Source organism: Suncus etruscus, chromosome 9 (genome assembly GCF_024139225.1).
Source record: "Suncus etruscus isolate mSunEtr1 chromosome 9, mSunEtr1.pri.cur, whole genome shotgun sequence".
Classification (NCBI taxonomy): Eukaryota; Metazoa; Chordata; class Mammalia; order Eulipotyphla; family Soricidae; genus Suncus; species Suncus etruscus.
In genome coordinates, this window is record NC_064856.1 from 49,883,617 (window position 1) to 49,897,136 (window position 13,520).

Here is a 13,520-nt window from a genome sequence, read left to right on the forward strand (position 1 = left end):
AGGGTTATGTCATTGTGCTACAAACACACACCCTTTGTTTATATATCAACTAATTTCTCTATTTTGCTTGATTTGACAGCTGGAGATATAGCCAATATCAATTTGTTCAAAGAGTATCTTCTTGGAATAGTAAAAGTCCCAACAAAAGAGCTGCTCGTCAAGAGATCTGGTATGGACCCTGGTTTATTACTTTCTAGTCCTACCCTTTTCCATTCACTTTCCTACAAGAGATATCTTGTAAGATATCTTGCAAGATATGCAAAAGAAAATTAGACCTGTTAATATGTTTTTCCAAAAGCTCCCAGATACCTCAAAAGTTTTGTCATGGCAGGTGGGGTGGGCAAAAAGAAAAAAGTTTTGTCACAAGCCTTTTAAGTCTTTATTATTATTATTATTATTATTATTATTATTATTAATTATTATTATTATTATTATTTGGTTTTGGTTTTGGTTTTTGAGTCATACCCAGCAGCGCTCAGAGGTTACTCCTGGCTCTACACTTAGAAATCGCTCCTGGTGGGCCGGGCGGTGGCGCTAAAGGTAAGGTGCCTGCCTTGCCTGCGCTAACCTTGGACGGACCGCGGTTCGATCCCCCGGTGTCCCATATGGTCCCCCAAGCCAGGAGCAACTTCTGAGCACATAGCCAGGAGTAACCCCTGAGCGTTACTGGGTGTGGCCCAAAAACCAAAAAAAAAAAAAAAAAAAAAAGAAATCGCTCCTGGCAGCCTCGAGGGACCATATGGAATGCCGGGATTCGAACCACTGTCCTGCGTGCAAGGCAAATGCCTTACCTCCATGCTATTTCTCCAGCCCCTTAAGTCTTCTTCTAAGACTATTTATATTGTCTTCTGATAGAGCAAAGAAAGCTCAAAACATAATTCATCTTTAGGGAAAAAATGGTGAAACCTCTAATAATAAATATGGCTATCCCTATTTCATTGTATTGCACTTTGTAAAATATTTCCTCAAATCTAGTTTGAGACTCATGATAACTCTACTAGTAGAGATACGCTATCTTATTATTTTCATTTGAAAGATAAGCAAATAAATTCACATCAGTTAAGAGATTTGCAAAAGCCACACAGCTAATAAGAACCACTACTGGAAGTCAAATCCAGATTCATTCACTGGAGAAAGAATAATGAGGTCAAATAAAGGCCCAAAGAAGATTCACAGAGTGGGAATAGTCTAGTTAAATTACTGTGACCTCTCAGATCTCAATTTTCTTGGATTAATATTGTTAATTCCAAGAAGTAGGAGTTCTATAAAAATTAAAGTACATGACCATAGTAAGCATTTGGTAGATATTAGTTTTCCTTCTCTTGCTCATCTTTTTTCCTAAGATTATGTAATATTCAAATTCTGTCCTAAACTTAATTATAATTTAAAATCTGATCAATGCTCTAAGTTTATATAACTTAATATTGGCTTCAGATCTCACATTTATTTAGTTTTACTATTTATGACAATCTATTTTGACTCATAGTTTTCTATCTAGAATGATGAATATAATAGATACACCACAAGACTCTAATGTATTCAGTGATATTTACATATAAACAACTCTTTAATTAATCCAATGAAATTTACACATAAAAATTTTGACAGAGGGGCCAGAGCAGTGGCACCTGCCATAAGGCGTCTGCCTTGCATGCACTAGCCTAGGACAGACCACGGTTTGATCCCCAGCGTCCCCCAAGCCAGGAGCAATTTCTGAGCGCATAGCCAGGAGTAACCCCTGAGCGTCACCGGGTGTGGGCCCCCCAAAAAAAATTTTTTTGACACAGCTGAATTTACAGGACCTCTTCCCCTCCTTCCCCCAACTCTGGTTTCCTTACTCACTACATTGGTTATCAGAGAATGTACACCATTTAGATAATCCCATCTGTGAGTTAAATTTAACCCATTGGAAAAAAATCATTGCAACATTTGTCTTTATGTTAAGTATTAGTTTTTTTCTTGTTATATTTTATTTCAGAGTCTGTGGATCAACATTCAGGAGCTATTCCTAGCTCAGTACTCAGAATGTATGGTACCTAGAACTGAACTAGGTCTTCTGCATACAAAGCTTATACTCAGCCAATTGAGCTATCTCTCTGGCTTCAGAGTTTTGGTGGGATTTGTTTATTTGGTTTTTTTGTTTGTTTTTTGGGTCACAACCCAGCATCGCTCAGGGGTCACTCCTGGCTCTGCACTCAGAAATTGCTCCTGGAAGACTCGGAGAACCATATGAGATGCCGGAATTTAAACCACCATCCTTCTGCATGCAAGGCAAAAACCCTATCTCCATGCTTTCTCTCCAAGCCCCTCCAGAGTGAATTTTTTTAAGTGTGTGTGTGCGTGCATGCAAGTGCATTTTTTTACTTTTTATTCTGAGCATAATGATACCTTTTATTAGAGCCAAAAAGTCTGAGACCAAAACCAATTCTGAACCTTCTTCTTTTTTTGTTTGTTTTTGTTTTTGCTTTTTGAGCCACACCCAGTGACACTCAGGTTACTTACTTCTGGCTATGCGCTCTGAAATTGCTCCTGGGTTGGGGGACCATATGGGATGCTGGGGGATCGAACCACAGTCCTTTGGTCCGTCATAGGTCAACTGCATGTGAGGCAAATGCCCTACTGCTGCACCACCACTCTGGCCCCTGATTCTTGCTTCTTAGAATTAGTTTTAAAGATAATATGTTCAGCCTCGAAGTGATTGTTTTCATTTAAGACAGTAATGAAAACTATTTCTTTTCTCCTGTAAGGGATCACAGGATGGTATCCTATCATTTTGCCTGAAGATGGGACTATACTTCATGGCTTGGATCTTATGCAGAAGATCGTGGGTGGTCTAGAACTCTCCATTTTCTTCACCCATCCTGGAGACAGAGAACGAGTGTTGGAAGCTGCTGAGCATTTGGGTTGGAACTCTGAGTATAAGCTGAAGGATCCAATCAAGATGGATTCTGAGAATGAGTCTGCCATTGTCACTATCTCTACCCCAAGGCTTTGGCTGCCTACTCATTGTGTGTTGCTTGCTGGCCAGACACATATTCATAAGAACACATACTGCTATCTCCGCTACAAGCTGTATGACCGTGAAGGCTTCTGGACCCCTTTGAAGAAGCCCAAGGAATGTACAAACAAAAAACTGGTCATGGTTACTTTCAAAGCATCCAAAAGAGCGGAAGTGACTAGGAGCCCATCATTGATTTGGTATTTCAGGGAGGAGCGTTTAGAGATCCAAGTGTGGCGGGCTTATGGCAACGATAGTGTGGAGAGACCCCACCAGACAGACACCTGGATTGGTTCAGCTTATGTGGACCTAGCCAGACTTGGGGAGAGGTCAGCAGGGACATTAACCATCAGTGGTAAGTGAAGAGGATCCTTTAGCATCTTTGCTTTGAGCATCTACTCTGCAACCAAGCCCTCTGTGAGATCCCCCCTTAGCTTTAATTTGATACTCCCAGCAATCCCTGAAATAGGTATACTCATGAAAATGAGTATATACCCAAGTTAGAAACTATTAAATATTATTTTCACTCTAGCTAAAGAGATTTCAAATACAAAGACTCACTGGTTGCATCAAAAAAGATTTTACCTAGTAGCAGTGAATATTGCTGGGGTCAGTACAATAAGAGGAGGGACAGTGGAATACAAAGCAAGTGCCTTGCACATGTATAGTATAAAATTAGTTTTTAATTTTACTGTGAGAAGTAGGAGGTTTGGAACACAATGTAGGATTAAGGATCAGACAAATATCTTTTTTTTACATGATACCAAAGGCTGTATATAACCATTTAAATCATCCATTTTCCTAAAATATCTTCATATCTAAGCTTTTATCTTCTTTGTAGCAAAGCCTTTTACAAACGTGATCTTTGATGTGTTTGTTAAATGAGAAAGTCTATCCCATCATTTTCTCGACCATCATTCAAGTTCCTTGAGAACAAATACACAGTTTTGCTGAGGTTTGGTATCTTCTCTCGTATGACATTTTCTTATTTTCTGCTTGTGATAAGCACAATATTTTATACATTGCATCAAGAAGAAAACACGTTAGCCCAAAACAGAAAAGGATAGAGGTTGTCTTTTATTGATATCTGCAAACCAATTGGCCTCAATGAGTCTAAGTAAAATTTAAAGTTCTGAAATAAATATTATTGCCACCTTCTTTCTAAGTCAGATCTTATTTTAACATCCAGCATGGTGTAAAGCATAGTATAAAGGTCATTTAGGTTTAAATCTGCATCCATTTATTGGACAAGTAGCATTGGCTGTTTACTTAACCTTTCTGAGATGATGGCACAGGCAAAACTCAACAAATGTGATTTTCAGGGCTGGAGAGATGGCATAGAGGTAGGGCATTTGTCTTGCATGCAGAAGGACAATGGTTCAAATCCTGGCATCCCATATGGTCTCTCAAGCCTGCCAGGAGTGATTTCTGAGCATAGAGCCAGGAGTAAACCCTGAAAGCTGCCAGGTGTGACCCAAAAACCAAAAAAAAAAAAAAAAAAAGTGATTTTCTTTCTTTCCACCTGCTACTACCTCCTACTTACCTCCCAAATGGTGTTCAAGGTTATCATCAAAGCAGTTTTTCCATATTTAGTTGGAGTAAATAGGCTAACTTAAAGGCTTTTTTCTAATGGAGAGAAAGAGAAAGAACTAGGAGAGCATGTAGAAGAGAAAATAGAGGGGCCGGAGAGATAGCATGGAGGTAGGGCGTTTGCCTTTCATGCAGAAGGTTGGTGGTTCGAATCCCGGCATCCCATATGGTTCCCCAAGCCTGCCAGGAATGATTTCTGAGCGGAGAGCCTGGAGTAACCCCTGAGCGCTGCGGGTATAACCCAAAAAAAAAAAAAAAAAAAAGAGAAAATAGATTACTCCTAATTTCATTAAATATTTTCAGAGACTTACAAGTTGCCCCTAACCACTATTCCTTACTGTAACAGCTCTGTCCTAGAGGTCATTTGACTTTGGCTTTAAAAAACAGTGAAAAGATGGGGCCCGAGAGATAGCACATCGGTAGGACATTTGCCTTTCACGCAACCAATACAGGACAGATGGATTCAATTCCTGGCATCCACATGGTCTCCTGAGTCTGCCAGGGGCAATTTCTGAGCTCACATCCTGGAGTAACACCTGAGCATGGCTGGGTGTGACCCCCCCCCCCAAAAAAAAATAGTGAGAAGACCAGAGCAATAGTGCAGCGGATAAGGTGCTTGCCTTGTATATGTGACCAATGTTCCATACCCAGCATCTCATACATAAGGTTACCCAAGCCCTGTCAGAAGTGATTCCTGAGTACAAAGCAAGGAGTTCTCCTGAGCACTGCTGAGTATGACTCAAAAACCAAAAAAATAAAATCTCACTAGTTTCCATTATTAGGTCATGTGTTATGAAAGTGGTGTTAAAAAATACATTGTATACTAACTTGACCATTTCTTTTATGAACTGGCATATCGAGGCTGAAGACCTGTTAAAGGAGAGAAAATCAATAACATCCTCAGCATCTCAAAGATCAGGGAGTGTTCTTGTTTTCTGTTCACTCAGCTCACATTTTTCCATCCTCTTTCAGGTGTGTATCCTCTGTTTGGAAGAAATGCTTCTAATCTCTCAGGAGCTGCTTTGCGTGTTCATGTAGTTCTATCCTCTCGGGCCTCACGTACTGGGCCTGTTCATGAGGTGGACTACCTGGACTGCAGCAGCCATAGTGAGTCTGAGCAGCTCCCCTGTGGAAACAATGAGATCCAGCTCTCTCCACAACATGAGCACCAGAAATCTTCTGCCTCTGTCCAAGTCCCAAGCAACAGCAGCTCAACGGAAGTCAGCCAGGAGCAACCTGCCGAGTTGAAGGGGACTTTCACAGTCAGTATTCTGGTAGAAAGAGCTATGCACTTGAGCTTGAAAGGTACGTACGTGTTCTTTGCTCACTTATCCCAGACCATGTGTCTGACCCCTCAGAACATATAGGCCTGTTTTCACACATCTTTCAAATAATAAGATATCTAAGAATATTTAGTTTTAGGAAGGACCAGGGGACCTTCCAAATTGTACTAAGGGAATGAACTCAGGGTCTTTGTAGGGGCCTGTGAGGTGGCGCTAGAGGTAAGGTGTCTGCCTTGCAAGTGATAGCCAAGGAAGGACCGTGGTTCAATCCACCGGCGTCCCATATAGTCCCCCCAAGCCAGGGGCGATGCTTAGCCAGGAGTAACCCCTGAGCATCAAATGGGTGTGGCCCAAAAATAAATAAATAAATAAATAAATAAATAAATAAATAAATAAAGGGGGTCTCTGCAGAGCTGTCTTGCAATTTAGCCCTTTAGGCTATCTCCCTGGCCCCAAAACTTAATTATCTTAATAATTTTCATTTTTCTAAACCCTAGAAGCAACATGAAAACTCTTTTGAACTTATGTAAACCTTGCTAGTTACTCTAATTTTGCTTTTCAAATTCCCAGTTAAGAATATGAATCAGGGGGGCCAGAAAGATAGCATGGAGGCTGGGCATTTGCCTTGCATGCAGAAGTACAGTGGTTCGAATCCCGGCATCTCATGGTCCCCCAGCCAAGAACGATTTCTGAGCGCATAGCCAAGAGTAATCCTGAGCGTCACCGGGTGTGTCCCCCACAAAAAAAAATAATATGAATCAGTTTATATAAATCTTTTCTTTATCTACCATCAAATCATCAGATCCAGTTCATTGTTCTCTTTTGTTTTTGTTTTGGGGCCACACCCAGTGACACTCAGGGGTGGGGTTACTCCTGGCTATGCACTCAGAAATCGCTTCTGGCTTGGGAGACCATATGAGACGCCCAGGGGATTGAACCGCGTTCCATTCTGGCTAGTGCAGGCAAGGCCTTACCACTTGCGCCACCACTTTGGCCCTTAGTTCATTGTTCTCTTACATTTCTCTTAGATCTTTCCCTCTGTATGTCTACCAATTCATTTTGTCTTTATTATGTTCCTTAAACTAAGGGCTTTAACATTAGACTCATAATCTCCAAGAGACTTGAGGATAAAAGTCAGTGTTAGTGGGACTGAGAGTTAGATAGTTCAGTAGACTAAGCATATGTTTTACATGCAAAACCCTTGAGTTTGATCTCTGGTACTTCAAGAGCACCAAGCACCATTGGATGTTGCCTCAAAACAAAAGTTGAAATTAGTGAATTAGAATAGAAAAACAATTGTGTTTTTATTATCTAGTAATTAAAATATAATATTTCTTCAATATTCCTTGGTAACATTAATAGTGATGTCACAATAGAAATTAGATATTTCTCTATTCTGTTATGGTTACTGTAGATACCTTGTAATGCCCATTTTTACTGATCTTTGTTTCAAAATTACAGTATCTATTAAACCTATAGTAGAGTGTTCAATAAATAGAGAACTGACACCAGTTTTTAATGTTTTGCTATTATCAATGTAATTGTACTTATTTGCCTCTGTATTTTACATTAAGCATTTTATTAAAGCTTTGTTAAAGGTAGTCCTTAGGCACAGAGATTTCTACCATACTTTTATTCTTAAAATCTTCCTTAAAAATATTTTTTTTTTTGGTTTTGGAGTCACACCTGGCAGCGCTCAGGGTTACTCCTGGTATGCATTAGAAATCTGTGAATCACTTCTCAGTTTTCTTCTTTCTGTTGACATAGCTCAGAATAAACACCAGGGTGGATATCTCCTTTCTAATCCTCTCACTTTCTGATTCCCCACCTTGCTTATGTAGTCACCCTCCAGTTCCCCCAAGGTATTTCTGTGTCTGTTGGCAATGACATGGGACCTGGCCATCATTTCTCTCAATTGGGAATTAGAAGACTGGATTCTGGTCCTAATTGAGCTGTTGAGGTAAAAGGTTACCCAGTTACCTTTTATTTAGTTTGATGCCCACCAAGACCATCTCTAAAATTCTCTTTAGTGCTAAGTCTCTAACTATGCAGCAATGGGCAACATATATCAGCCTATCAGTTATAACTTGTCAACCCTTGTGAAAGTATATACTTCCTTAGTATGCACATTGATTTTCCTTCCACATTCAATGGTATTTTTAATCTCTCATTTTTTGGAATCCTCTTTGGATGGGACAGGAGTATTGGGAATCAAACCCAGGTCCTCAAAAATGAGTGGCATAATTATCTGCCCTTGAACCATCTAACTGCCTGAAGCTACTTCTCTTGAATAAGGAAACAGGCTTTAGTACTAATGATTCACACAGAGCTCTAAACTTTGAACTTTGCCTTCAGCAAAGCTTAATCACTGCTGGTTTTGAAAACAAAAGAACTCCCTGGATACCCTGGATACTTTTGTTAGAAAAAATCTGGGGTGAGGGGAGAGATAGCATGGAGGTAAGGCATTTGCCTTTCATGCAGAAGGACGGCATCCCATATGGTCCCCTGTGCCAGCCAGGGGCGATTTCTGAGCATAGAGCCAGGAGTAGCCCCTGAGCACTGCTGGGTGTGACCCAAAAACCAAAAGAAAAAGAAAAAGAAAAATCTATGGGGAACCTTCCTTTAAAACTCAGCATCATACTTACCTGGCAGGGGAGATACCATAATCACGAAGGTGGTTTTCCCAGGGTGAGGCTTAGCCATTGCACTCCGGATGTGCTGACTCCTGCAAAAAAAGATTAAAAAAAGAAGAAAAAAAAAACAACTCAGCATCAGTAGTGTGTGTGTGTGTGTGTTGGGTCACACCTGGCATCAGTAGTGTGTGTGTGTGTGTGTGTGTGTGTGTGTTGGGTCACACCCGGCAGTGCTCAGGGGTTATTCCTGGCTCGATGGTGGGTGTGTGTGTATGTGTGTGTGTGTGTGTGTGTGTGTGTGTGTGTGTGTGTGTGTGTGTGTGTGTGTGTGTGTGTGTGTGTGGTTTTTGGGTCACACCCGGCAGTGCTCAGGGGTTATTCCTGGCTCCATGCTCAGAAATTGCTCCTGGCAGGCACAGGGGACCATATGGGATGCTGGGATTCGAACTGATGACCTCCTGCATGAAAGGCCTTACCTCCATGCTATCTCTCCGGCCCCGCATCAGTACTTTTATGATTTGTACACTTAGACTCGGCAGGGCAGGAATCCTATTTTATTATAAATGAGGCAGTTAAGGAACAGAGTTTTCAATGATTTGAGGTAATTACATAAGTTATATCTTATTAAAAAATCATTTTTAGGGGGCCGGAGAGTTAGCATGGAGGTAAGGCGTTTGCCCTTCATGCAAGAGGTCATCGGTTTGAATCCCGTCGCCCCATATGGTCCCCCGTGCCTGCCAGGAGCAATTTCTGAGCTGGAGCCAGGAATAATCCCTGAGCACTGCCGGGTGTGACCCAAAAACCACAAAAAAAAAAAAAAATCATCTTTAGAATTAGCAGCTGTCTTTAACCTAGCCTAGCAAAGAGTGGGTGGCACTGTTAGTTCCCGTAGCCCTCTGTGCTAATGGTGTAGTCTTTCTTCTTACCGGGTTATAATTATCTGTGTTTGTCTCCCCAGTTCAGAAACCCAAAATCTGACTCATCTGTGCCTCTGTGCCACAGAGTCAGTTAGTGTTAGTTTAATACAGCTGCACTAAATTTTGATTAGCATGTGAATTGAGGCATTTATTGAGGGGAAACTTTTTTCTTAGTATGACAGTTAACTAGAATTATTACAGTGAGGAAAAATCCAGAGTAGAATTCTAGACATTCGAGGTATTCATGGTATCCCAACATTAGAACACGAGGCATCTGATGAGTATTTCATTTTACCTCTTTCTCAGTTTCTTTCCTTTTGAAATAGAGATAGAGACCCCTGTCTTGTCTTGGTATTGGTATCTGCACAATTTCAAGAGTAAGAAAATAGTTTATATGTTATAAAGTATCTACATATGAGAAGTTGTTTTCAGTTGGTAAGTTGGTTCTTTTCCTGTTTCTGTTTTAGAGGGCTACCCAGGAATGTTGTTTTGAGGACCATGTAATGCTGGAGATCAAATCTGTGGTTCCTGCATAAAATAACTCTATCCTTTTGATCTATCTCCCCATCCAAGAAATTGTAGGGAAGCTAGGATGGTATTTATTTGTTTTGTTTTTGGATCATACCCAGTTGTGCTTAGGACTTACTTCTGGCTCTATACTAAAGAATTACTCTTGGTGATTCAGCCAGAACCATATGGGGTACTGGGGATCAAACCTAGGTTGCCTGTGTACAAGGCAAGTGCCATACCCATTGTACTATTTCTCCAGCCCCAGGGAGTTGTTATTTTGGTTGATTTAAGGCTTTTATGCCACATCCAGCTTACTCTTGGCTCCATACAGTGGTGTCACTTCTGGCATTGCTCAAGGAATTATTTGGGATGTTGGATCAAAGTTGGGTTGGCTGGGTCCAGGGCAAGTGCCTTATCTGCGGTACTATCCACCGTTATTATTTTAATCTCGCTAAAACAGTTATTCTTGGTCATAAAACTACTTTTGATACATACTACAACATAGGAAATTCAGTGAAAACACATAAAACCATAAAGCTGATTCATCTCACATTTTTATAAGTGTGCTGAACATGTGTCCCAACCCTGTGGGAGGTCTAGTGGCTTTCTTCTGGCCTGCATCCAAAATCTTTTCTGAACTTGACCTTTTCCAAAAATGTAAACAGGTCCCACTGACTTTCTGACCACAAAGGAAAAGCCAGAGAAACCTGATAGACCTGCTCTCCCAAGCAGATTTCCTAATCACCTCCCTCTTTGGCTGAAGTGTTTATGCTTCAGTCTGAGCAAAGAACAATTTTCTTAAAAAATTATAATAATCGTTTGGTTTCAAGGACTCTAGAAAATAACTTCAAAAATAACAAACCTGGGGCCAGAGAGATAGCATGGAGGTAGTGTGTTTGCCTTGCATGCAGGACAGTGGTTCAAATCTCGGCATACCATATGGTCCCCCGAGCCTGCCAGGAGCAATTTCTGAACGTTGAGCCAGGAGCAACTGCTGAGTGCTGCCGGGTGTGACCCAAGAACCAAAAAACAAAAACAAAAAACCTCCAACTGGATGGTCAGCCTGTAGAGGAGTATGAGAGAGAAGTCTGAGCAGTATTATATACAAAGAGAATGAAGAATAGTTGGAGTCAGCAGGGACTGGGTCCATATCTGCTTTGTACAAGGACTCCTTACCAAGATACTCAGGAGTCATGAGATGTCATAGAACTTTATTGTGAGGAGGAATTTTGAGAGTATTAGCCTGAGAGGAAACTATTGTCTGGATAGCCAAAATGAAGGACCCATATGCCACAGTAAATCAGTGGTGCATCTAGAAACCCTCTGCTGAACTTTTCTCCAATGAAGACCAAACAGTAGTCAACAAATGTTTAATAAAGAGCCTTTGCCTATTCTACATTCAAGGAACTCTCAGTTTAGTGATAACACTGACACACTGACTATTGTAGAATACTATGCATAGCGGTAGACTCTCTTTAGTGGAAATAGTTAGTGAAAGATAAAGACAGCTGAGGATGAGATCAACTTTACCTAATAGGTAAAGTGACTGTAGGTTTAGAGAAACAGGGAAGTAGAAAGAAAATAGTTAGAATCCACATCCAGAATTTTTTCTGTAGATCAGTGTTTCCAAAACTATGGGATACTATGACCAAGCCCCAAATGTGGGGTTGCTTACTTTCATTTGTTCCCTTAATGAGGGTAGATTTCAGGGCTAGAGATACTACACATGTTTTGTACTCTCCCAATCCCAGTTCAATCCCTGGTACTGCATTTGACCCCTTGAACATGCAGGATAAAGTCTTGAGCACTGTTTGACCACTGGGAATGGCCCAAACAAAAACGAGGAAGAGGAGGAAGAAGAGAAAGGAGCAAGAGGAAGATTTCCAAGCGAGCACTCGAGTAGATTTTTTTCTCTATACAGGGGTTTGTAAGTAAAATAAATTTGTGAAGTTAAGCTCCAAGATTATATCAATTATGTCTAAAATAAACTATTTTCTACCTTTCTCTTTCCTTCACCCATAATCTCATTTTAAAGCTAAATGAGATTTTAGGGAATAGAGAGCTAGTCTATATTATAAATAATCTCTATTATTCAGCATTGTCAAAAAAAAACCGGTACTCTGGGGCCAGAGAGATAACATGGAGGTAGGGCATTTGCCTTGCATGCAGAAGGATGGTGGTTTGAATTTCGGCATCCCTTATGGTTCCCCGAGCCTGCCAGGAGCAATTTCTGAGTGTAGAGCCAGGAGTAACCCCTGAGCGTTGCTGAGTGTAAACCCCCACCTCCCCCAAAAAAAACCTAAAACAAACAAAAAAAACAGTACTTTGATGAAAGTGTTATATATCTTCACTGTACAATATACTAAACACTAGGTACATATGACCACTGAACTCTTGAAATACAATTAGTACAACTAAGGAATTACATTTTCTCTTTTAGAAAACGGAAGTGCAGGAAATGGGCCACACTCAAAGGTGCTGGACCACACCTGACAAGTGCTCAGGGTTCACATACAGTGGTGCTCAGGAGACCACATGTGGTACTAGAGATTGAACCAGGGCCAGCCGTATGCAACACAAGTGCCTTACCTCAAGGCTGTACTATCTCTCCAATCCCAGACTTAATTCTTATTTTACTTAATTTTTATTTGAAAACTACATATACTTGCTTATCTTGTTAGACAGCTTAGTTAACAATCTAGTATGACATTTCATCTTCATTTTACATGTTACTTAACTGGTTTTTTTTTTTTTTTGGTTTTTGGGCCACACCCGGCGGTGCTCAGGGGTTACTCCTGGCTGTCTGCTCAGAAATAGCTCCTGGCAGGCACGGGGGACCATATGGAACACCGGGATTCGAACCAACCACCTTTGGTCCTGGATCGGCTGTTTGCAAGGCAAACGCCGCTGTGCTATCTCTCCGGGCCCTTAACTGGTGTTTTAATTATTTGTTGACATATGTTATCTACTATTATTTTAATCCATATTTTAGGAGGCGTGAGTATCATATACCCTACCGAAGGAAGCAATAGCCTACATAGTTCTTCAAGTCCCATAGGATGTATGACAACTGTTAGTCATTTGATTCTCTTCAAGTCCTGAATTCTGTGGTTGTCTTTTTTTTACCTGTCAGTCTGTCATTCCACAAGTACCAGGTGATAAAATAAATAATTTCTCACTTATGAACTATGCTTTGGAAAGATATTTTTAGTAGCAAAAAAAGACAATTGAATAATTTTTGATACAGGAAATAGCTTACTTAAGCAAAGACTCAAAAGATAGGAAAGAACGTGGATTCTGCCTATAATCGTATAATAAATGGCTTCCAGGACATTATTTTGGAGTATTTTGAAACACGGTCACTCCTTTCTGTCCTTTTTCAGGGAGCCCCTTGACCAAGCGGAAAGTATCAGTACCCAGTTGTTGTGTGTCCTTTGTGACAGCTGAGGAGTCGTCACCCATCTACACCCAAGTGATTAAAAACACTGATTCTCCCATCTGGAATTTTCAACAGCAGTCAAGGTGTGTATTTCCCTGTCAGCCTTCCAGAATCTCTCTTTTGTCGCAAAAGACATACTCAGAGCAAGGA

General features: G+C 40.7%; 1 protein-coding gene and 1 non-coding gene across 3 annotated transcripts in view; both read left to right on the top strand.

The window, feature by feature from the left end:
• The window catches only part of C2CD3 (C2 domain containing 3 centriole elongation regulator), a 132,161-nt gene that overhangs the window by 74,569 nt on the left and 44,072 nt on the right, over positions 1–13,520 (top strand). For both annotated transcript variants that reach the window (XM_049780242.1, XM_049780243.1), the window contains exons 22-25: positions 80–169; positions 2,748–3,353; positions 5,561–5,893; positions 13,315–13,453. In XM_049780242.1, the coding sequence (XP_049636199.1) occupies positions 80–169; positions 2,748–3,353; positions 5,561–5,893; positions 13,315–13,453 (1,168 nt within the window). The remainder of the gene's footprint in view (positions 1–79; positions 170–2,747; positions 3,354–5,560; positions 5,894–13,314; positions 13,454–13,520) is intronic.
• LOC126019513 (U1 spliceosomal RNA) lies at positions 8,509–8,677 on the top strand. Its single transcript, XR_007499190.1, has one exon. It is a non-coding gene; the product is annotated as a U1 spliceosomal RNA (small nuclear RNA).